The 25573-nt window shown below is 39.8% G+C and overlaps 3 protein-coding genes across 7 annotated transcripts; 2 read left to right on the top strand and 1 right to left on the bottom strand.

Moving 5' to 3' along the window:
- The first annotated feature begins 2531 nt into the window (after positions 1 to 2531).
- On the top strand, positions 2532 to 3645 carry LOC114862912 (GTPase IMAP family member 2-like). Its single transcript, XM_029163673.1, has 3 exons — positions 2532 to 2550; positions 2712 to 2762; positions 3008 to 3645. Exons 1-3 carry the CDS (start codon positions 2532 to 2534, stop codon positions 3643 to 3645), a joined length of 708 nt encoding a protein of 235 aa, XP_029019506.1.
- Positions 3646 to 5154: 1509 nt separating this feature from the next.
- LOC114862668 (uncharacterized) lies at positions 5155 to 12103 on the top strand. 2 transcript variants are annotated; one of them, XM_029163238.3, is made up of 7 exons: positions 5155 to 5419; positions 6197 to 6681; positions 7299 to 7391; positions 7570 to 7617; positions 7702 to 8289; positions 8628 to 8672; positions 9209 to 12103. In XM_029163238.3, exons 3-7 carry the CDS (start codon positions 7373 to 7375, stop codon positions 11761 to 11763), a joined length of 3255 nt encoding a protein of 1084 aa, XP_029019071.1. In that variant the 5' UTR covers positions 5155 to 5419; positions 6197 to 6681; positions 7299 to 7372; the 3' UTR covers positions 11764 to 12103. The 2 variants fall into 2 exon arrangements, with proteins under 2 accessions (XP_029019071.1, XP_029019070.1); XM_029163237.3 differs by lacking the exon at positions 6197 to 6681.
- Positions 12104 to 13025: 922 nt separating this feature from the next.
- On the bottom strand, positions 13026 to 25550 carry spef2 (sperm flagellar 2). Of its 4 annotated transcripts, XM_029163232.3 has the most exons (36): positions 25335 to 25550; positions 24758 to 24860; positions 24387 to 24639; positions 23956 to 24123; positions 23693 to 23845; positions 23297 to 23376; positions 22987 to 23200; positions 22543 to 22731; positions 21539 to 21723; positions 21029 to 21200; positions 20541 to 20772; positions 20330 to 20409; positions 19980 to 20071; positions 19551 to 19798; positions 19353 to 19425; positions 19117 to 19271; positions 18770 to 18970; positions 18455 to 18588; positions 18164 to 18291; positions 17872 to 18010; positions 17638 to 17775; positions 17250 to 17383; positions 17008 to 17089; positions 16761 to 16820; positions 16468 to 16591; positions 16192 to 16330; positions 15965 to 16037; positions 15671 to 15827; positions 15476 to 15582; positions 15089 to 15271; positions 14797 to 14889; positions 14528 to 14698; positions 14079 to 14285; positions 13446 to 13568; positions 13166 to 13230; positions 13026 to 13109 (listed from the first exon to the last, which is right to left on the bottom strand). In XM_029163232.3, coding segments are annotated over exons 1-36 (4914 nt in total). In that variant the 5' UTR covers positions 25393 to 25550; the 3' UTR covers positions 13026 to 13108. The 4 variants fall into 4 exon arrangements, with proteins under 4 accessions (XP_029019065.1, XP_029019064.1, XP_029019066.1 ...); XM_029163231.3 differs by having other exon boundaries at positions 13026 to 13230; XM_029163233.3 differs by having other exon boundaries at positions 13026 to 13230; positions 18770 to 18949.
- Positions 25551 to 25573: the final 23 nt, after the last annotated feature.

Genomic DNA, 25573 nt, shown 5'->3' with positions numbered 1-25573 from the left:
CTCACATGACCCTGGGTTTCACTAGTGGCATTGTTCATGCACCAACGTCTGCCTCACCCTTTGGGTGAATAATATCAAGCTACAGCCTTACTAACCTTGTAGTGGGACACTTTCCAAATCCAACTGTAAGTATTATTGATACTTATCATTACCAATATCAATAATGTGTGAATGTGGAATTTGTGGTGTTGTATGTCATGACTTTTATTAAGTAGTATGGGATATGTATAATAATGCACATATGTATGTATATTATATGTATATGTTTGTATGAGTATGTGCACATACCCTAACACTATTATTGGTATTAGTATTAATCTCCAAGGCAAACCACAGTACAAAAGTTGTTTAGTTATGAATGTGTTAGCCTAAGGTACATCCCTGCTTCTTATTTTGCTCCCATTGTTTACTTAACAGATTTGCTTGGTTTCAGCAGCTCGCCCACTGGCCGTAGTGGGGAGTGCTGGGAAACAGATGGACTGAGCGGAGGGAAGTGGCGAACTTTCTACTGGGGAAAAAACTGGGGAAAGAATGGAATGGAATGCAATGGTTGTACCATTGCAGCACATGGCCGTTGTTTAATACATCCTGATGACTTGACTGTGGATTACAAACAGGAGCTCTCCAAATAACTTATCGACGGTCACTAAATCAACGTCTTTCTGTTTTCGAGCGGTCTCGTTCTGTGTCGAGATCGCGGTTGGCGTTAGCGGTTAATGGTCGGTAGCAAAATTAGCTCGGTGGCAAAGGTACTAGACAGGCGGTCAAAAACAGGCACTAAGTCAAACAGGAGGCGGGATTAAGAACAAAACGCTGGAAAGTGGTGAGTTCACGCAACAATCTGTCAGATATGTAAAGTGAGTACTGGAGGTTAAATAGAGAGACACTAATGAGAAATAAACTGCAGCTGACTCGGTGACAAGTGGGACCTAACATGGACGGACCAAACCCCGAAGTGGATGCAAAATAAAACAGGTAATGGCTAAGCAAACGGTTCATGAATGTGCAGCCGTGAGAGCCTTGAACGCCTCATATCCTAAAATGTTATTCCGTGTGAGCCATACAATATGTTTAAAACTAAATACAAGTAAATGTGTGCATTTATAATGTAAGCGCATGGAAGCAGTAATTTAACTTCACTAGAGACTTAAAATGTATTTTACTTGTACTTCCGTGTGGTTCTTCAGTTCTTTACTACTGGGTGTGTATCGACTCGCATGAGCTGCTGCACATTTTCTGGTACCTTTCACTTTCACTTATTGCTGTAAGATGTTCTCTAACAGTGATGGTGCACATTAGTGATACTTATTCACGTGAAAACGATCATTAGTCACCGGAGAAAAACGATAAACAATCAATATAAAGCCGTGTGTCTGCAATTAGGTGAGATGATATAAAAATATTAGCAAAACGGTGCAAAGATATATATTCTATATATCTGTTAGAGGATCTATTAGCATCTGGTAGAGGTGCCCATCCTTGGATCGCGACGCAGCCACACTAGTGTTCTAGGCACGGAGGCATCCAGTGTGAGCTGCAAACCGGTCGGGTAGTGGACCCTGAGCCGAGCCGAGACAGCTAGTTGTGTGGGACGCAATCACCTGTATGTCAGCAAGGCACGTTTGTATTATTAGTGTATTGTCAGAATCAGAAAGATCTTTACTGACTATGATTTTGTCTTAGTGTTGGCGCCACTTAAACTACACCCTGGTCATACATATTATATGCTATATAAAATGACATGCATTATTTATATAATGCACATGAAGTAATAAAAGTAAAAACATGTTAGAGACTAGCTGCTTTGTGCAGCCTTAACTACCTCTGCCAATGCTATTTGGTTCTCTGCAGTGCAGCTGGTGTACAGCTGTGATGCATTGACAGAGAATACTCTCCATCGTGCTCCTATAATAGTTCACTAGGAGCTGAAATTGTACCTTAGCCTTTCTGAGGTTTTTGTAGAAAGAAGAGCTTCTTCTTTGCTAATAGGGAGGTGTTAGTGGTCCACGACAAGTCCTTTATGTGTACACCCAAGCATTTGACACTGTTAACTCTCTCAACCTCTTCACCTTTTATGTGGAGGGGAGGTCGTGGGTGTGCCAGTTACAAGTAAGATAACTGTTTGACTGGATGATGGACACTTGTATATTTCAATAAAAATTTGATCAGCTAGGGTAGTCTAAAAAGCAAAAGGTCTGAGGTTCATTTCCCCAATTTGAGTGTTATTTATATCATTATTTATATAATTATGACAGGAAACTAGTGTCTTGCCTTTTTTGGATATTTTGTATTTGTTTTGGGCCACTGGCCTTAAAGATTGTCTGTGCATGGCCCTGATCCAACATCCTCTGATTTTCTATACTTTGAAATTCAATGTCTACTGTAAGTGTAAAAGACAGTGCCTTTTCGAAATATCTCAAAATATCTAGTCTGTGCAGCCACAAGCTGCTTCCATTACTAGGGTTATATTTATGTGTTTGTTTCTATTGCATGTGTTTTATCAGGGAATTTAGTACCAGCAGAGTAACATCATGGCGAGAGAAACTCAAAGTAAGGCTTGTATTAACTTCTCAGACTTGTTGGTTCATTCACTTTAATAACAAACACTGACAGAATAGATAGTTTGACAAATTTAGTCCTCAGAGCAGCAAACATTGTATTCAATGTTTTAGGTTTTGTTAACTGTTGATTTTGTTACTTTGTCTACACAGATGTGAATCCTCTGACACGCAGCAGCAGCTATGACCTCCTGCCACCTGACAGTGAGTCTGAACTGATTATGAACTTCTTAAGCTGCTGGTCTGATTTAAAAAGTATTTTAATGTAACCTAAAGCTCATGGTTCTGTGCAGTAACATTGATTATATATATATATATATATATATATATATATATATATATATATATATATATATATATATATATATATATATATATATATATATATATATATATATATATAAATCTTATTGGACTGTATTAGAGGGGAATGTTTTCTTTCTTTTCAGTGCCTGAGCTGAAGGTTGTTGTGCTGGGAAACAGATGGTCTGAGCGGAGGGAAGTGGGGAACTTTCTACTGGGAAAAAATACAACCATTGCAGAACCTGACCACTGTTTGAAGCTCAGAGAAGAATTTGAGGACAAACACATAACCATCATTCACACCCCAGATCTACTGTTTCCTAAAATGGACAAAGTGACAGAGTTCATACAACAATGCCATATACTATCTAATCCTGGACCTCACGTGTTCCTGCTGGTTCTACATCTTGAAGACTTCACTGAGGACCACAAACAGAAACTCTGTAGAGTCCTTGAGAACTTCAGTGATCAATCATTTGATCATTCTCTGGTTCTGATGACAACATCTGGAATGATGAGACCTGAGTGGATGATAACAAATCCAGCATTAAAAGACATGATCAAAAAATGTAGATACAGACACTTAAGCTGGAGGTACCTTGAACGTTTAGAGCTGCTAACACGTTTGGGTCAGGTTGTAAAAGAGAACAATGGACGGCATGTACAATTATCTGTGGACACAGAGGAACCAGCAAGTACAGGATTGAGTGATGCCCTACGCTCAACACTTCACATCACAAAGACTCTCAATGCTGCTGGTAAGTCATGGAACAACTTTGAATGACCTGGTATGAAAATGAATAATTTACACAGTTTAAAAAAGCTGGATGTCAAAGCATTGAGACCTACTTTCAATATTTCAATTCAATTCAGTTGTACTTATATAGCACCAAATCACAACAAAGTTATCTTAAGGCAATGCAACAATAACCCAGTGTTTCCGGTAAGGGAGGGGACAGCTTGTTGCTGCAGCATGTAAGCAGACCTCGGCTGCAGAGTCAAATCAGGCTACGGCTGAACTAACAGGGCAGTTTATTGCTGCAGACATGAGACCATATGCTGTTGTGTGTTTATTCCTTATACAGTCCTAACACTCCTGCAAACTCCTAAATGAATTGACAGTTCTGAGTGCAGAACAAATCCCACTGCTGCTTTTACTGTATTTGTTATTTGTTTGTGTTGTGTATTGAGGAGGCCAGACCGCATCTCAGCCTCCTCCTTCGTGTCTGATGGCGGCTCCTCCGCGGGACAGACGGAAGAGGCCAGACGGAGGAAGCCAGACGCCCTCCTCCCTCCATGCACTCGTGCAAATGCAGTCTTCCAGAAGACTTACGGAGGAGGCCAGACGGAGGAAGCTAGAGAAGCCTGTGGATTCTGTGGATTCGTGGAGGAGGCCAGACGGAGGAAGCCAGACGCCCTCCGTCTATGCAATGCAGCAAATGCTGCAAATGCAATCTTCCAGAAGGGAGAAGCTCCATGCAATGCAGATGCAAATGCAATTGCAGTTTTCCAGAAGACAATTGCAGTCTGTGGAGAAGCCTGTGGAGAAGCCTCTGGAAGAAACCAGAGAAGAGGACGAATCCGGCTCCCGGTAAGCCGGACGGAGGAAGCCACGTCGTCCAGATCAGGTTACCATCGTGGGGTCCTCTCATCCACCACTCGGCGAGACCCCACGTGACCATGTCACATGACACACTGATTCCACACTGGAATCGAACCTAGGACCTTCTCGTTGTAGGCGACAGTGCTACCCACCGCACCACCATGCCGCATGTTGAACTAATACCCCACACACAAAATGTTTAAACTCCTCCCCTCTGGTAGGTGTCACAGAGCTATGGCTACCAGAATCAACAGACACAGTCAGCTTCTTCCCCCAGGCTGTGTCTGAGCAGGACTCTCCCGGTCACAATACAATGACTCAATGACTCTTACAGACACAAACATAAATGTGCAGTAACTGTAATGGAAAAATTGTGCCTTTGTGCTTCTTCTTCTCCAACACAGTTGTCATGTGCTGGTTAGGTGCAATACTGAACATTCTTACACAAACAACTAATCTCTTGTGCCCTATCGTACATCAAGTTTAAACATCTGATGTTTCATTTGACTGACTAATAGTTTATGAAAAGCTCCACACTGTAACATAGTTCAGCACCACATCCACGTTTGGCTGCAGCAGATCGTGTTACAACAACAACACCCTGACGTCACCTCGACTAACGAGCATTGGTTCCGCCTCAACAAACTACCAAACAAGTGTTGAAAACGCTTACTCTTAACAATGTAAATTTCTCTAAATTTCCCTTCTTTCATATAAACATTATTTAAAATATTAACCAAACAACTGCAGATATTGAAGCAGTGTAACTGCTATCGGACCGCAGTTACATTTACCACTGTATCGACTTGTGACGCATTGTCGGGTTTCTTTCACTTTCGTTTATTTGACTCGCTATAGAATCTACTAGTGAAAGTCAGCGAATAAAACACCAACAAATAACTCAAGTGCAGTGACTCGTTGATTCAACAGAAGCGATCGTTAACTGGATCACCAGGTAAGATAAGATAATATAAGATATAATAGATTGTATTAATCCCACGATGGGGAACTTCTTTTGTCTCCAGCAGCAGGATACATTAAATAAGACAGGATTTTTTTTTAATTACACGACCATGATGAATGAAAATACTCCGTGTAGGTACGTATCGTGTGTCACTGCAGTGCTGCGTTGTACAGTCTGGTGTCTGTGGGGAGGAATGACCTGCAGTAGCTCCTTCCTGCACTGTGGGTGTAACAGTGTGGTGCTGAAGGAGCTGCTCAGAGCCTCTACAGTGGTGCAGGGGGTGGAGGGTTCTCCATAATGGATGTTAGTTTACCAGCATCCTTGTTTCCACCACCTCCTTTATGGACGCCAGTGTGCAGCCCAGGACAGGGCCGGCTTTCTGAACCAGCTTGTTGAGTCACTTCCTGTGTCTGCCTGTACTGCCCCTCGCCCAGCACACACCTCCATCCAGGACTACTGAGGCCACCACGGTGTCATAGACCCCACCCAGCCAACAATGGCACTGTCGTTGAGTTGTACTGGAAGTCCAATATGTACAGCCTGAACAGAAAGGGGGGAGAGCGTCGTCCCCCGAGCTGCAGATTACCACATCTAACACACAGTCCCGCAGCCTCACAAACTGTGGCCTGTCTGTGAGGTAGTTGATGGTTCAAGCAGCCAGATGTTGGTCCACACCTGCCACCTCCAGTTTCTTCCTCAGCAGTGATGGCTGGATGGTGTTGAAAGCACTGGAGAAGTCCAAAAACCTGACTCTCACTGTGCTCCCAGGGGACTCCAGGTGGGACAGGGCCCGATGCTGCAGGTAGATGATGGCATCATCCACCCCAATGCCAGGTCGATAAGCAATCTGCAGCAGGTGCTGAGCTCACCTGGGTGTGGAGGTGACTGAGGACAATCCCCTCCATGTGCTTCATGGGATGAGAGGTTAAGGCGATGGGTCTGAAGTGGTTCGGCTCCTTAGGATGAGGTACCTTTGGAACTGGAACCAGACAGGAAGTCCTCCAGAGTACCGGTACTCTCTCCAGCTGAGGCTCAGGTTGAGTATGTACAGGAACACCTCAAAGAGCTGGTCTGCACATTCCCTGAGGAGCCTGGAGCTTCTTGAGTCCCTCCTAACCTGGTTCAGAGTGATGCAGTGGGCGGTGGCTGGTCTGGAGCTGTGGGTCATACCCACATACTGTACCACCTGGCTGGGGAGCACAGACTTTCAGCACCCTTGGACTCATTCCATCTGGTCCTGCAGCCCATGTGTGGTAAAGCTTGTTCCGTCTCCTTCTCACCTGATCTGCTGTGATTACGTGTAAGGTGGGGGTGGTCGAGTCATGTGGGGGGGGGTGATGGGGAGACTGTGGTGAGCAGCGGGTGATTGATAGGCCTAACCAAGTTATTGGTTCGTTAGCACATAGCAACGTAATCAGATATCTCTCCTCTAATATTAGCTAATTTCACGCCTACAGTAGGCCTTTAGTGACTTCCCTTAGCCCTGTTTAGCTTAGTTTTCTGAAATGTTGTGCAGCAAATGTTTAAAAATATTTATGTACAGTAGTCGAGTAACCTGTAACACAAATACATAAAGTGCATCTAGGCATCTTTTCCCTCTGAATTCACCAAGGTACAGTTGGCAGAACAGAGGCCAATAGTATCCATGATAATGCCATCAAATACTGTAGTGGCCTGTCACAAAATGAGTTTACCCTGTTATAACCAGTGCAAAATGTAATTTTTTGAAACTTGAAAATAGTATCAAAGATTGCATCTATTCGGAGAAATGTCTATTATATCTCAGGCATCTGTGCAGCCATAGTGTTCGTCCATTACTTTCACTACGTTGCTTTATTTACATCTTTGTCGACCCCATGTGTTTTATCAGGGAGTCAGTTTCCATGGTGTATCCTGAGCCTCTTTGTCGATTAAAGTGACTGCTAGTACCAGCAGAGGAACATCATGGCGAGAGCAAATCCAAGTAAGGCTTGTGTTACCTTCTCAGACTTGTTGATCTTGGTTTTTCATGCATTTCAACCCTAAACACTGCAAAAATAGGTAGTTTGTTATCCTGGATCCTCAGAGGCACAAACATTCTAGTGTGATTCGAGTCTGATGTTCCTGGGAAGTCTTTTTACTATGTTAATTTGTTTTTACAGATGTGAATTCTCTGACACACAGCAGCTATGAACTCCTGCCACCCAGAAGTGAGTCTGAACTGATGAACTGAACTGAGTCTGGAATTACATAAGATAGTATTAGATGGAAATGTTATTTTTCTTCATTTTCAGTGTCTGAGCTGAAGGTTGTTGTGCTGGGAAACCGATGGTCTGAGCGGAGTGAAGTGGGAAACTTTCTACTGGGAAAAAGTACAACCATTTCAGCACGTGACCATTGTCTGATGTTCAGTAAAGAACTAGAAGAAAAACAAATAACCGTCATTCACACCCCAGACGGGCTGATTTCCAAAATGGACAAATTGACAGAGTTTATACAACAGTGTGATAAACTCTGTGATCCTGGACCTCACGTGTTCTTACTGGTTCTACATCCTGATGACTTTACTGTGGATTACAAACAGAAGCTCTGTAGAGTCCTTGGAAACTTCAGTGATCAATCATTTGATCATTCTCTGGTTCTGATGACAACTCCTAAAATGATGACACCTGATTGGATGATAAAAAATCTAGCATTAAATGAAATGATCAAAAAATGTAGATACAGACACTTAAGCTGGAGGAACATTGACCGTTTACAGCTGCTAAAACGCTTGGGTCAGATTGTAAAAAAGAACAATGGACAGCATGTTCAACTATCTGTGGACATAGAGGAACCAACAACAGCATTAAGTGATGTCCAGAGCTCCAGGAATGTTGCTGGTAAGTCATGAAACTCTGAAGGGCTCAATATTAAAACAAATTGATTATGCATCTTAGACACGCTGCATGAATGCTAAATGTTTGTAGGTTAAATCGGATGTTCCAGTTCCATGTTCTCTGTATTTATACTGTTTAATGCTCTATTGTTCCCTACACAGACATCATATAGTATAAAGTATAGAGTAGACAATGACAGGCTCTAAACGTGGGTTTATCAGCATACAAAGTCCTGCAGTGCAACTGCACTGAGAGCTTCCAACAGCTTCCCCTCGATTTTCTCATCTATTTTAAGGTTTTCTTTCCATCCGTGAATAAATCTGTCCTCTGTTAATTAACAGGTCTGTCTGCAGGTGAACAAATCCCTCAGCATCTCTCCAAACCAGGTAAGAACTCAATTGATCCCACTGCTATTACTGTATTTGCAGAAAGCTTTGTGTAAATCTGCTTGTCAGGGAATAACATGGCTTTTTTCCTGATGTAAATTAAATAATTAACATTACTCTGCTTCAATGTGGTAAGTTTATATTTAGGTGCTTCGTGTTTGCAAAATAGTTTAATATAGTTTGTCTTTTCATGATGTTCTCATACAATATGGAAATTATTTAAGGCCAATGAATACAGCTACCACACAAACTTTTCATCCACTACGCGATAAAGATTAAAGACTATTTCCTATATGGTCCAGTGTATGTCTCTGCATAAAGTAAATGTGTACTATGTTTGACCTTAACATTTGAAACTAAATTGTAATTCTTTTTAAATCTTATGTCAAACAATTAGATTCAGGTTTTAAGTGTGTGTCATTCTCTATAAACAAACAAAAGTGTGTTGTGAATTTTACCTTTATTGTTTTTGTACACATGTTTCTGTGTAATAATACGAGTTTGTATCATTTAATTTTGTCTCTCTTGTGTAACAGTATCTGCATTCAGGATTGTGCTGATTGGAAAGAGTGAAAAGACAATATTAACCACATTGATAAGGAGCCAAACAACTTCACCCAAAGCTCTAGTAACCTATGGAGAATGGAAAGGACAACGACTAACAGTAGTGAAAACTGGAGACCTGATCAGTCAGTCTGTGGAAGCAGTGAGACGAGAGATGAAGGTCTGTGTGAGGTTTTGTTCTCCTGGACCAAATGTTCTGCTGCTGTTTGTGAACCCTTCTGATTTCACAGAGGAGAAAAGAAAAAGACTGGAATTTATCCTGAGTTTGTTTGGTGGAGACGCTTTTAAATATTCAATGGTTGTTTTCACCCATGAGGGCGAGAATGAGACAATGAAAAAACTGATTAAAGACTGTAAACAAAGGCAGCACAGTATCAGTCATTACAAAAAGGACTGGATAGAAACTGATGAAGAGTTAATGCAGAAAATGGAAAATATGGTGAGAGACAACAGAGGAGGATGTTTAACACTGAATAGAAAATATGATTTTACGCGACTGTCCAGCTGGTCAAAACCTCTAAACCTGGTTGTGTTTGGGAGGAAAGGAGCAGGGAAAACATCAGCAGCGGAGGCCATTGTAGGTCAGACAGGGCTTCATGCAGTCTCCAGCTCATCACAGTGTGTCAAACACCAAGGAGAGGTGTGTGGACGTTGGGTTTCTCTGGTGGAGCTGCCGGCCTTGTCTGCAGAACCAGAGGAGACAGTGATGGAAGAATCATTCAGGTGCGTCTCCCTCTGTGACCCTGAGGGGGTCCATGCCTTCATCCTGGTCCTACCTGTGGCTCCACTCACTGATGAAGACAAGGCAGAGTTACAGACCGTCCAGAACACGTTTGGCTCTCGAATCAATGACTTCACCATGATTCTGTTCACTGTGGAGTCAGATCCTGGAAATCCAGGTGTTGCTGAGTTAGTAAATGGAAACAGGGAAATCCAGGATCTCTGTCAGTTGTGTGGAGGAAGATCTGTTGTTCTCAACATCAGGGACAAGCAGCAGATCCCTGATCTGATAAAAGCTTTGGAAAAAATGAGAGATGACAGATCGAGCTTCTTCACTAAGGACCTATTCACCAGAGCTCTGATGGAGAAGATCACAAAAGTTAACAAACACAGCAGTGAGACTAAAGGTGATGAAAACCAGAGCAGAGAGCCTCTCAGGATGGTTCTGATTGGACGAACTGGCAGCGGGAAGAGTGCAACTGGAAACATGATTCTAGGAAAAAAAGTGTTTCAATCAAAAGCCAGTCCAAGATCTGTGACGAAGGTTTGTCAGAAAGCCTCAGGAGAGATTGATGGACGACCTGTTGTTGTGGTTGACACTCCTGGTTTGTTTGATACAAGTCTTTCTAATGATGAGATTCAAGAGGAGCTGGTGAAATGCATCAGCTTGTTGTCTCCTGGACCTCATGTGATCTTACTGGTTCTGCAGATCGGTCGCTTCACAAAAGAAGAAAAACAGTCTGTGGAGCTGATCAAGAAATATTTTGGAAAGAATGCACAACATTTTATTATCATTCTCTTCACCAGAGGAGATGATCTCAAAGACCAGACAATTGAGAGTTATATAGAAGAATTTGATGATTTAGTCAAAAAACTGATAAATGACTGTGGAGGAAGGTACCAGGTCTTCAATAATGAGAACAAGACAAATAACGCTCAGGTCAGAGAGTTACTGACAATGGCCAACAAAATGGTGAAAGAAAGTGGAGGAAGCTGCTACAGCAGCGAAATGTTCCAAGAAGCTGAGGCAGCGATAAAGAAGGAAGTGGAAAAGATCCTGAAGGAGAAGGAAGAGGAGATGAAGAGGAAGGAGGAAGAACTTAAAACAAAACATGAGGCAGAAATGGAAGCAAGGAGAAGAAGAATGGAGGAAGAAAGAGAGAAAGTTGAACAAGTCAGAAAAGAGAAAGAAAAACAACTTGAGGGAATGAAAAATCAAATTAATAGACTGAACAAGGAGAGAAAGAAAGAACAGGAGATGAGAGATGAAGAGGAGAAAGAAAAAGTAAGAGAGGATGCAAAACAACGACGGGAATTAGAGCAAAAACTTCAAGATATAGACAAAAAGGAAAATACTGAGGGAGAATTGAAACAGAACAGAGAGGAGATGAGGAAGCAACAACAGGCCTGGGAAAAAGAAAGAAAAGAGTGGTGGGAGAAGAGACACAGAGAAAATGAACAGAGGCGTGAAGAAGAGAAAGAAAAACTGAAAAAGCTGGAAAAAGAATATGAACAAGAACGAGAAGACTATGAAAAGAGAAAAGAACAAGATCAGCTGAAACAAGAACAAGACGACAAAGAAAGACAAGAGTTACAGGAAAAATACACGAAGCAAGTGGAGGACATGAAGAAGAAATATGAAGAAGAAGCCAGAAAACTGGCTGAAGAATTCAATGACTTCAGACAGGAATACACCAAAGACTTTGAAGCACTGGAAAAAATGTGCATGGAGGTAATAAAAAAGTATGAGATAGAGATCGAGATTTTTCCTAATGAAAAATACAGCAGTAAATGCAACATCTTCTGATCGACCCTCTCAAATAAGAGATTTGTGAATATCAACACAATCTAATGAGCTTCTAATTATAAGGCAGGAGTGACTGCAGCTGCATTGCATTTACGCAATAATATGAGCTTTTAATTTGTTGTCAGTTGTAATAACCAGCCACTTAGTATTTTACAGTTACACTATACTACACTATACTGTAGCTACAACACATAAGTGTCGTTCATGTGCATCAAACACAGACGAAGATATGATACAATAAACTGTTAGCATGTATTTAATATTATAGCTCAACCTGGACAAGTATGCGATGCATTTATGGGTCTACTGCTGTTTCAGAAATAAACATTTTAAAAGCAAACTCTCCTCTGTTCTGTCCATCACCTTAAAGACACAAAGTCACATAGTGGAGACAGAGTTTAATTTAATTAATTCAGAACATTTATCTGACAAAACAGTCTTTTATTACTTATTTTTCTGCCACCACCCAAATTCCAAAACAAAGCAGTGATATTTAGGTTACAAAAAATGTAGTCATTAATATTTCATACTCCGTCAAGCATATATTTTTTTAATTTGTGACAGTAGAGCTGTAATAATAATCCTGCCTCATTCAGTCACTAGTGAGAGACACTGTATCTGAAACTTCTCCCAAACAACTTACAATAAAACTCAAAAATCTGTTTCTTTTTCTGCATGTTTCAGCAACTCTTAAAGATTTCTTCAACAGGTTTGATTCAGCCCCAGTGCATCTTCTTCACCTCTCTCCATCGTTCTAACTCTACAACACTCTCCACACTCTCACTTCTCCACTAACACCCCCTCTCTCTAACACCACATAGACCTGAGGCCTGTGGAAAACCACAGGAGCAGATGATATCAGACTGTACTGCGAAGGAAGCTCCAGCTCTATGAGGTGGGAGAGGTGAGAAAAACATGCTAAAGAGACAAACAACTAGACAACCGGTAGCCTTGACCTGCCATTTCATAGAGCCACAGGAGGCTCATCCTCAGCCACCATGGTTCAGACAGCACAGTGCTGGACCTGTTTGCCTAAAGTATGATGACGCCGTCGGCTGACTCACCTGAAAACTGACAGAACCACTGAGAGTCATTTTTGTTGATTTCTCAAGTGCTTTCAACACCATTCAGCCTAGTACTGCAAGAGAAGCTGGAAGGAGCATGAGTACATGGACAAACTGTTGCATGGACGATTTCCTCATCAACAACCTCATTAACCTCCATCATTTAAAGACATTCTACAAATAGAAACAAGCCAGATATAAAGTTTTATTTGTTTAATACTGCAATGAGCAATACAACAGACATGTCAAATGCAAAATTAGAGATCTTAAAAAGGGATCTTTATCACACATCCAGTACTATGGAGTGTACACACTTGCAAAGTGCACGTCTCATTCTTTAGGAAACTGATGAGCCTTTAGACTCCTCTTCACCTTGATGGTCAAGTAGCACTGAGTGAATATTCTAAGAGAAAGACACAGAAAACATTAAGGATAGGAAGCAGGTGAAGCCTAATGCAAGTTTGTCAGACTTTAGGAGGTAATGAGAAGTAAAGCACATGATAGAGGAAAGATAATGACTAGTCAATATGCCGTGTTGTTCTACTGTCATTTAGCCAACAAGTCAGTAAGTGAGCATCAGAACAAGTAACAAGCTAATGAGCCTAAACACAGACTTACTATAAGCTGGTAGCGTGTTGAAGAATCCATCAGGCCCTGGATGAAAGGATGCTGACAGAGAATGTTGAAGGGTACATAGTCATCTGGACTGTAGCCCAGCTCTCTGAATGTACTGACAAGGTGCTGAGAGCAAGAGGAGTTTGAAGAGGAGAAAAAAGAGTAATTTTAATAATAGGTTACTAATTACAGTATGCTTAAAAGCTTAAAAAACATTTCATTTCATAAAGACTTATTTTATTTCCAAAATGCTTTTTCATGCATACTAAAAAGTTATATATTTCCAAGTGCACAGCCCTCACACGGGGGGATCAAATTGAAATATCATAACTGTTTAATAGGTCCAATATACACCATGGTGAAAATTGCTTGTCTTTATAAGGGAAAAATCCAGGCGCACTGTGTTCTACAGTGTGTAACTATTTACCATTTAGATCTACAGTGAATCTGACAACTGTCGTTAAAACTACAGTGTTACCTTTTCAAAAAGCCCAAGCTTTTATTACCCCAAATTGTTGAAGAACAGTTTTCATTTGAATCTATGTACTGTATTTTTCCCAGTCATCTAAGTTAAAAATGCCTAGAAATTTCCTTCAGATCGTAAGAGATTAAAGTGTGAACTTTAATCCAGTATACCTGAGTTTGCTCCTCATCACTCAGCCAGTTTTGGGGAAAGACTTTTATTTTGGTGGCTTTGTAGCAGATGACAGCAAGAAGAGCAGGTACAGAAACCTCCTGATCTCCTAGTGAACTGTTTGATGAACAAAGAGTCTCATTCTCGTTGTGCTCCTCATCAGGATTTGAAGAGGTGAGCTCTGTAGACACTTCTATATTGGGCATAGACTAAACAGTGGAAGGAAAATTAATTTCTGATAAACAAGATTCACGGGTTGACAAAAAACAGAGATCCTTGATCTCCAATGTATTCAGTGAGTATTTTAAATAAACAAAGTGATCGTGGAAAAAGCAACAGATCTGTAACAAATAAACTTGATGTTATGTGAATTTGAAATGTTACAGGTTTGGGCTCAGATACATTTGTGAGAATATTCTGTTTACTTCTCAGTGTTCATTAATTTACTCACTATGACGAGCTGGTCTGGTGATGAGTGCCTGAGATGATGTCCGAGTACAACACTGAGTGCTCTGATAAAACCCTGTCTGGGGCTCAAATGAGCTGCAAAGTACAGTAGCATGGACACATAGTCCAGACGAGGAGACGAGAAAGAGTGATCTGCAAATAACTGGAAAAAGAACTAGGAAGAAAGAACACAGACAGTTGTTCCAGTGAGATTCTAAATTAGAATTTTATTTGACACATGACATAAATGCAAACAGATGGTGTTTGTGTTACCTTGCGTAGGTTATCCAGGCGGTCATAGGGCAGAGGCTCAGAGGGGTCCTCAGGTACAGATTGTACACTTTCACTGTAAAACCACAACTCTGTCTGGTAACAAAGGAAGCAATAGGAGCACCTCATTAACTGTGGTTATATTTAGAATGCTACAGTTTGTTTATACAGTTGTTCAGATGTAGATAGAGGGTGAATAAGGACAGAAGGACTTTATGTGAGCAGACCACAGTGTACAGGTCTGAGGGAGTGTGAGTACAGACCATAGACTACACAGCCAAGGGTAGAGACTAACCTTTAGATACTGTTCTTTATTGATATATCCCGTATTTCCATTATCTGCTGCTCTAAAACGCTGTAGCACAAGCAGCAGCTCTGTTAGTGAAGGAAGAGGCCAAGGGAGGGCAGCACTGAGCAGAAACCGTCTCCAGTCTATCAGCTCATGATGGTCTGTTAGTACAGACACAATTTTCTTTAGCTGTAAACAGGAGACAAAGGGACAAATCTGTAAATTAAACAAGGTATTTTAGTAAAACATAAGAATGCTAAATTATTGTGTTTGTAAATAATTCAAAACCTGTCTACACAGCAACTTTTGTATCATTTGATGCTATCAAGTGAAGAGAAAATAAATCACTGCCCAACGTTTTGTTTTGAGTCTCTAAAATGCTTTAAAGTGAACCTTTGTTTCATTCTTGTCGATCCAAGGCTCGGGCAAGGTGTTTCGGCACATGCTAACAGAGCTCAAATCCCTGAGCAACCTGAAGAACTCAGAACTCGACATGAGACCTGAAAGTCAGAAAGGAAAACTTTGAAGGTTGGATAGGTGGTACGTGATAGCCTCATTATTAAACCAATCTGCCTCCACCGCATGCACCTGAAGGGGAAACATTGTACAGCTGTTGGCAGAGAGACTCTAGTTGATCAATAGTTGGGGTCGAAAGTGTGGGTTTCTCTACAGCAGCGGGACGAAGAGGATGTAAAGGGTTGGCCACCATGTGACAGTCTCCATTCAGATAGAAGTCTGTACATTCCTGGAGACAGAACATTTAGAAAGATAAAGCACTATGTCACACTCATCGTATGATTTCAGCTATAGCTAGTTTCCACTTAATATCACTAATACTGCTAGTACGATATGAAGAATAAAACCATGCAGATATTTTCATACCAACACCAGTGGATTCTGCAGCTTAGCACCAGCCTCTATGTGGTGGCAAACCACCTCTGTTAATTGGTCAATACTATAAACAAGATCACAGACAGATAAGAACATTAAAAACACAAATATAGTATAAATGTTTCAATAGTAACTTACTCTATACTACTGTATATACTATACTAATACTATAACCTTTAGGCTAACTTTAAATGTCACCACGTTATACTGTACCACACCTCTTCATTTCGGCAAGATAGTGTGCTTCTAACAGGCTCTGCATGTTGGTAAAAGTCTGCTCAGCTCTGCTTTCCAGGGTGTGAACCATCTGCAGACCATGACCTTTGACAAGTGCAATGCGCACCTTGGCTGCCTTCTCTGGAGTGTACAGAGAGAGTACAGAGGACAGATATGAGGTGTAAAAATGTGTAGGCATTATATAATACTTAAAAAGGATGAACACATACAACTTGTATACAAAGTTGTATGTAAAGACACGTGTACTGTATGCACACCCTCATGATCCAGTGCAGCTGCATATTCTTCATGTATTTTTTGGCTGGTTTCTGGGTTTTTGCTGTCACTCCAGTCCTTTTCCTTCTGCTCCTTTGTCTCCCCCTGATGGACTTCTGCTGACACCTACATTTATAATAATAATAATAATAATAATAATAATAATTATTATTATAATAATTATTATTATTATTATTATTATTAGTAGTAGTAGTAGTAGTAGTAGTAGTAGTAGTAGTAGTAGTAGTAGTAGTAGTAGTATTATGTAATGCAGTAGTAGGAATAGTATCATTACCAAGTTACTGATGATTTTGGTTGCCTCCTCATAGTGGAACATGAGTTCTTCATGCCGTGTCTGGAGTAAACAATAAAACAACATAAATAGGTTTGTCCCTTTCAGTGCAAGTTAAATATTGTAGCACAATCTAAAATTGCAAAAGTACTGTAACCAACCACAGGGTTGGTTACAGTACTTTTACTTTTGAACCTCTAAAAATAAACTCTAAATGAATTAAAAGTTCATAAATTAAAGCAGGAACGACCTTGACAGGTTCTGGCTGACGCTGGTCTTTCATCTTAACAGCCTCTCTAGAGGTGTCAGGACGTTTAGGGTGTGGGGGAGCACTGAAGAGCAATAGCACATTGTTTATGTTAATGTGTCTGCACTGTGATCAGTTTTATTTAGGCTACAATTAAATCACAACAATCCATTCTGCTCTTTTCATCCTTACATCAGTGTATCATACAGTACAGTATCATATTAGAATTGCAACATTAGTCTTGCCTCTCATCCTTCATTTTCAAGGTGGTCAGAGGGGGGATACAAGCCAAATGTGGCTCTGGCAACACCTGCTTGCACATGCTTGAATAGTAGACCTTAAGAATAGTCGCTGTCTCCTGGAAACGGTCCAACTCCACCTATATTATACAAACGATTCAAGATTAGGGTTTTGCTAAAAGGTTAGTCATACCAGAGATAAATATACAGCAAGTGGGCAAGGTGCAAGGCAAATAATAGGCCATAATATAAGATTTTAAATTACAATAATACATCTGTTCATCCTGTTTCCAGTTAGTTGGTTGCTCATCCAGTGTTTTTTATCTCTTGAGCCATAGCAAAGCTTTGTCAGAATTGAAATGGTCTAAATTTGTGTTACTGAAGAAGTTATTACCTGTATGAGTCTAGAGTGGTGTTCGATGAGCTGAGAAATATGATCCTCTAACCAGCCATCACTTATAAAAGCAGTCCTCTCTTGCTCGTCAAGCTCCTTACTCTTATCACTGATGTCCCACAAACGTTCACGCAGTTCCTGTATACATATATTTCATACTTTTTTGGATTGTACATGAGTTTCATGATAGCTGTAGAAACATCTGTGTTGCATTATATTACACATTTTTCTTACGTCCAGTCTCAGGTGAAGCTCTGCTTTGGTATCTTCATCTTCTCTCATATCATCAGATATGCTGTTGAAATCCTTCTGCCATTCACACACTAACTCCTGCATCAAGTCCGGACGCTCCAGGTAATGCTTGAACCTCTCTCTATACAGAATGAGATTAATAACTGGAATTATCTTATAAATGGAATTTTACCACATATTCAAACGTTACCTATTTAAGTGTATTTATCAAAGCTTGTTCAAAAGCTAGTATGTATTTAACATGAATGAAAACTATATAGAACACTTGGCACACCTGATACTGAATAGATGATGGTGAATAAATGTGTGCTGTGTGCGCAGCTGCTGCATCACTGTCTTTATGTTGCTCACATAGGAATCACATACTGTGCCCCAGTAGGAGCATAAGTGCTCTGGAACCTCCTTCAAATAGAAAAGATATAGATGGGAAAAGATGAATACTATGTTGCAGCTTGTATACTACATTTAGTATAGTAAAGTGTTTGCATATACAGGTAGAAATTAAACATAGAAGGAAACACACTTTTAGGTTGAGAAAGTGAATTAAAAAAAACAGGTTTCTCACTGGTGGAAGTGGTTCATCCACGTAGACCCAGGTGGTTGAACCTGGATATGGAGCGGTAGCCTCAAGTGAGTTCTCGGTAACTCCCTGAGTGTCCTGATAGGTCACTGAACAAACTGATGCCTTCCTAGAGGGTTCTGTTTATTATGCAGGTGAAAAAGATACAATAAAATTTCATCTCATATCAACATATCCTGAAGTACAATCAGGTATAAAAAATAGTTTTCCTGATGAGTGAGTTAGTTTTGTTATGCCTCTGTTGGTATTAATAAATGTTATTTCAGTTAACATATTAGTGTAATCTAATGATCAAATCACCTTTGGTGGCTTGTGTGTTGGTTCTGTTAATTGACATCTCATTTTGGTCATTTTCCGCCTTGAGGTTTGAAGTAGACTCCATGGGTACAGGGGCTTCATCTGCAGGAGCTAAGGGTTGATCTACAGGAAGAGGTGTGTCTGAAGTAGATGAATCTGGAGGTTTTCCACTGTCCAAACCATCTTCAACAGGAGGAGGGGCAGCTCATGAGAGAATGCATCAGAATATTTACTAAGTATATGGTTTCATTTTTATTTACTACCTAATATCCCATACATAATAAGTAATATTATGACAAAATAAAGTCCACTAATTATTAGTCCACTAATATTCACCTGAAATTAGTTACCTTTTGATTTTGTTGACATCAGTTGCAGCAGAACAGCTTCCACCCTCTTATATAGTTCGTCTTCATCTGTATTGGCATCAACACGGACCAGAATGTTTTGCTTTCCACCAAACCATTTCTCTAGTTTTGGCCAAGAATCCTGAAAAGCTGTGAGTCTTTTGGGGGGGGAAAGATGTGATATTATTATACACATACTCCAACATATTCACCATTCTATTTGATTCATCTTGATGTACCTATTTGAAATCTGTGCCAAATACAGATTTTGGTCTATGGGAGAGGACCCTGTATCTGCAGCAGAATTAGTCTCTGCACCAGATTTGAGAATAAAAGATAAATATACCATTTACATTTACTTTTCTCTGAACATATATGCACACACATCTAACGCATACTATTCGGGTACTCTTGAATACATAGCACTAAACTCTCACCAATGTGACTGTATGCACGTCGGACCACACTCTCATCAGGGATATCCAGCAGCAGAGCCAGGTTCAGTACAGGAGACGGTGGTGGTGGAGGTGTGGGTGGATTAGGATGAGCAGCAAGGTTCGTTCTGCTGTCTTCAGTCTTACTCCTTATGCTTACAGACCCTCCCAGAGCTTTCTCTAGCAGATGAGCCTGGGTGATGTCTACTGGAAAACCATCCAGAATCCAACCTGACTCAACTGGAACCTGCCTTTTAAGGACACACATGCTTTGTCATTGTTTTACGTAATGCAAATTGTAAAAACATCTGATTGTGTAATTCAGAATTTAATTTTAACAATGTAGACTTACAGTAATAGATTTTACATGTAAGAAATGACAGATTCTATATACAGTACTTTAATTCCATACAGGCAGCGTGCTTACTGTACCTAATAGCCTCCACTATGATGTCCACTAATAACTCATTAGGGATGACGTTGCCTTTCCTCAGCTCTTCTTCTACAACTGCTCCCTGCATGGCCTGAACACATTTAAGCAACAGATTAGCAACCTACTAGATTTCAGTGATGTGTGACAGGCGAGCTGTACATCAATGGTACAGTCTGCAATTATTTGCAAATTACTTGCAAATTATTTAACCACTGAGGAAGCTCTCAGTTTGTAAAGAGTTTAACAGATTTACTGGTGGCACTGGTAGGTAATTTCTGAATGTTGTGGTCCTGAGCAACTTGAATAAATAAACAAATAATATTCAGATTGCAATAATGGTGAATATTACCTGACTAACTGCTCCATCATGATAAGCATTCAAAGCTTCCATAATCAGTCTGTCAGCTGATAAAACATAGATCCCATGGGCTAATGCAGAAAATAAAGCACACTCAGCAACCAAAAAGTCATTCAATATTATCCATATATTACTATATTACAGTAAAATAGTTCAATGTTGTGTCATAGTGTTTGTGTGTGCACAGGTCTGCATAGCATGCCTTCAGCCATCTTGGTCAGACAGGTGGTCTTGCCAGAACAGAATTTGCCAAGGACACAGGCCTTTAAGGTGAAGTGAGGACATGGTTGACATTGTTGGGTTGAGAGTTCCATGACAGGTGGATGAACTATGTTCCTCAGCCGCAGGACAACATGTCCGAGAATGTTGTTGTTGGTTGGGGGAAATGAGGCGGCCCCTGCTTCCTCTGGCCATACCCACTCACCTGCCATGTTCTACAAACATAAAATATGGCCAAGATAAAGATTATCTTCAGCATTTAGGTAGTTTATTGTGTCTGAAGCACAATTCCAACTTTTTAACTATTTAAACGCTTTAGACACGGCTTTTTTGGCTCCTGTACTAAACATCTAATCCCAACAGCATTTACATGTATTTGAAAATAGGAACTTAAATTATTTTTTCATCTACACAGGTACAGGGCATACAAGCACACACGTATAAACCTGAAAACACACCACACTCACTCACAGTGTATTCATCATAGTCCTGATTGTTGAGTATCTTCTGCTTCTGAAGCTCTACAGGATCTAGTATGGTAGAGAACCCAGCAGTGGTCTGCTGGCTCTCGATGGGCTCATAGAGAGGTAGACCACTGACCAGCAACTCCTTCCACTCTCTCATTTGCTTCTCTGGAATCAAACTGCACATGGTAGCAGAATAAAAATACAAAGGAATTAAAGAGTGCAAAGCTCTAATTAAAAAGAGGAAGTGTGAAAACAAAATCTCATACAATCTGACAATGGTTGAACTGAGTTGACCTGTTTTATTTAATGCAAGTACAGTAACTGGGCTGTACAGTAGTGTCACATGTTAATATATTCTCGAAGAAATAAAGAAACGGGCAATTCCATTAATAGTAACAAACCTACAGCTAAAAAACCTATTTGATATACTGTACATATATGCTTGTTGATTTGAAATTTCCACACAACAGCCAGTCATTTCAGAAGCGTTACATCTACCCTAGCATCTACCTACCCTGCAAGAAGTCGATATTCTCCAACCTTGGTGGCCAAGTCCACTATCTGCTCCAAGATGTCTTTGCAGGTTTTAAAGTGCTTCTGGTGTTTGATCTGTGATCGCTCAGTGGCAGTCTTGTTAAAGAGTTCAAGCTCTTTTCTGATATTTTCCGCAAAGTCCAGCTTAGCCTGCTGAGCCAAAGCCTGCACCAGGTGCCAGTCAGAAACATGAAATGAGCGGAGAAAGCATAGCGTAAATTCTCCCACTATTCACTGATGTAGATGATTTACAATATTGAAACACATAGACAGGTGTACATATCACTCAATCACCATCTTGTCAGTTTTCTAGTGAACATTATGCAGAAAAAAAAGAAATGTAAATTTATATGTTGTTGGCTTGAGCATCTGATATTATGCAGGCGGTAAGATCTCAGCTTCCTATTTCACCAGACAGCAATAGATAGTACTGTATAAGTAATATACAAGAGTTTAATATACACATGATTTTGTCTCTAACTCAGTGATTGATTGATCAATGATGACAATGTCTTCTGTTGCTGTTTAACAAATTCTGTTATTTTGCACACAAGGTCTGTAAGATTCTACAACATGCTCCATATTTAACACTGCTGGACCATGCCTGGTAACTAAATTCATAAAAAAAGCAAACAACAAATAAAAGGTCAAAAACAAAATTTAGATCCAACTTAGTGGAGATCTTTGTTGTTTAATTAAACTCTTTAAATTAAATTTAAATAATAAAATGTATTTAAAGAATAACTTATATAAAATTAAGAATTTTTAGGGAATTAATTTGGGTTCAACTGTATTTGATTTGTCATAATTAATTTTACATAATACCTTTTGATACTATACAAATTATCATAATCCATCCTGTCTTTACCTACTGTAACCTGTTTTACCTAAGACACCAACCGTATTAACAATAACAGTCTAAAACAAAGCAACAAAAGTGAGTTATTCATCTTCTTTATTCATTCATTATCCATCCTAGCTCACCGCCTCCCTCTCCAGAGCTTCCTGGAAGTCTTTTTCTCTTCTTTGCTGGTACTGCTGCTCTCTGGCCAGACGGTTTTCAAAGATCACATCCTTTTGCATGCGAATCTGGAGGAGCTGAGCAGCCAGGCGTTGCTCCTGCTGAGTCTGACGTGTGAGGCGCTTCACCAGCTGATCCTCACGCTTTGACTCCTGCAGGGTGAGACAGAAATGAAAAATCACACAATCGATACTGAATTAAAATTCTGAAAAAATTCTGAGAAAAATCATAAAGTCAAAGAAAGCATAGTGTGCAGGATTAATTTAGGAGAGAGTATCTTGATGGTATTGAAATATTGATATTTTACTAGATATACATGACTGAAGAATGTATTCTTATGTCACCTATTTGGGCATTTATTTCTATTATTGTACTGTATTAATATTTTTCACTGAAAGGAGTTTCACCTCATGGGCTTCATGGGCTTTGAGCTGCTCCACAATGAATCTTTCACGTCTTTTCGCCCTGTGCTCCTGAGCTGTAGCATTCTCCTTCAGCCTTTGACGGATCTCCTGTATATACTTGCTATTGGACTGTAATATTAACTTTGTTCCACTTTCAGGGACTTCGCAGTCGAGGCTACTGCCCACGAGGGGGGAATTTATATGGAAGGGCTGGCCACTGCAATTAGAAATGTAAAAACATATTTATTGCCCTTATAATAATGTTAATAGTAACAAACAAAGTACTGTACAGTACAGGTCTGTTTTTGCTTGCCTTGTAGATGAAGCAAAGCCAGGTGTAACTAGAAGTTTCTTCCTGTTTGTCTCAAACTGGTCTATTTCAGTCTGCACCTTCTGCAATGACAAAAATGACACAAAGTGCAATGTTATTAAAAGGTCAAATATCTTGCATGCATCTACCAAATAATTATTAGTAAATCTGAAAAGTCTGACAACGTACATAAAATAAATAAATTACAGGAAATAATAAGTATTACCTCTCTGTAAACAATGTCTAGTGCAGAATAAACACTGTTACAACTGTGTCTAACTAACTAACTAAAAAATAATATTGTATTTTATGAACAATTCTCTTTGTACGCTACGTTATGTAAGAACATAACTCAAGACCCCTTGATTAGCAAGCTATAAACATTATTATTTGGTGCACCTGTACTTGACTTTGTCTGCGTTGCTGTTGCTGCTCCTGCTGTGTCTTCTTTAGGCTGAACTTTGAAGTGTAGGATGGTGGCTTGGGAACTTGGATAATAGTGGCCGGGTTAAAAGGCATGATGCCATTGTGCCTCTGACGACTCAAGCGTAGCTGCATACAACGACATACAACATTTTCACAGTTCAGCATTTTCATTTAAATGTAATTGTATACAGAGGTTAAGTTTTACAACACTGTTGAGTCAACATTATTCCTAGTACCTTTTCAATATTCTTCACTCTTTTCTCACTCTGGAGGAGTTGTCTGTTTTGATAGATGGGATGGGGTACGACAGACCTGTCATTCAGTAGCTGGAATTTCTCTTGATAGTGCTGAGAAATCTTCTGCAGCTTCAGCTCTGTGTCACGTTTAACTACGTGATGCAGTCGCTTTATTAAAAAAAACACATTATGATGTTGGAAAATTCACGTTTTCTGGAGACAATGATGTTACGTAGAAGTAATGAAGTGAAAATCAAAAATTAAAAATAGACTAAAAGACTATTAGACGTTATATACATCCTACAGTTTTTTTAGTAATACAAGGAAACCCTGTTTAATATGTCTCTACAAATCAAAACATGCGGTTGCCCAAACGGAGTGACTGCGTTACCCACATTCACATAATAATATACATAAACAACCACCCTTACGTCAGAGTAGTTGTCAAACTCCTTTTTGTGGAGGTTTGCAATGGCTACAGGCTGCATCATTTCCAACATGGTCCTGCTGATTTCCACTCTTTTCTTCTTTTCAAGTGATACATACAGTTGGTAAAGTAGGTGGGTGGCAACACCTTGCTTTTCCTGTATCAGTTCCTGTGCTGTGTTTAGGTTAAAAGATATCCCCAGTAAGTGAAGAGTCGGCTCCAGGCGGGTAAAATTGTTGAGTTTGGAGATGGAGGTGCTACAAGTGTGATAAAATGCACAATTAAAATTAATGATTGTGATCCTTCTAAATAAACAGCTAAACACAAAGGAGATATAAAAGAGCATAGATAGACAGGGCAGAGATTTCAACTTACTCATTTTTCATAAACATACTGAAATCGTTTTGCAACTGATATTTATGTAGGACCTCTCCAATTAGGTAACCACTTGAGAAATCTTTTGCAAAGGTCTTTGGCTCTGTGGAAATTAACACACAATTTATTTTTTTATTAAAAAACTTAAAAAAAAACTTTATTATAATTGTAACTGTATTATAATTAATTTAATCACTTAAGTTTAAAAAAGACACACAATACTAATCTCCTATTGTAAAAAGACAAATTACGTAATTCCCCTTTCTTTTGGAACTCTTTTTTAATATGATCATGAATGATATGGTCTCTAAACCTTGTCTTTTGTTTAGTTTATTTGAAAAATAATGGATACTGGTGGATAACACTTGATTGAATATAAACTATACTGCTAGTTTATAACTACCGAGTAACGTTATTAGATGACTTTAATATTTAACCAGCTACTACGTTTTAAGGGTAACAGTTACTAAAGCAACAAAATAACGAGAGATCACATAATTTGAGTTCGCAAGTAAGCTAGCAGCTTTGCCAGGTTAGCAAAATACTGTAGCTAGGGTAGAATGATAAACACACTTACCAACAGCTTTTGATAGTTGCAGCTCCTGGTTCAGCCACCTGCATAATATTTCCGACATCTTTACATTCAGTTTAAATCATCTACATATCACTATTATGTTACTATTTTGTTTGTTTGGCTCCTTGGCTCGCCGACAAACATAAAAAAACACCAAAATCCCAGCGGTAAACTGTAACCATGGCGACAAGTCAACAGGGTTGCCCAGAATGCCGCAGGAGGGCTCTCGCGGGAGCGGGCGG

Source organism: Betta splendens, chromosome 9, assembly GCF_900634795.4.
Source record: "Betta splendens chromosome 9, fBetSpl5.4, whole genome shotgun sequence".
Classification (NCBI taxonomy): domain Eukaryota; kingdom Metazoa; phylum Chordata; class Actinopteri; order Anabantiformes; family Osphronemidae; genus Betta; species Betta splendens.
This window is presented reverse-complemented; position numbering and strand designations above follow the sequence as displayed.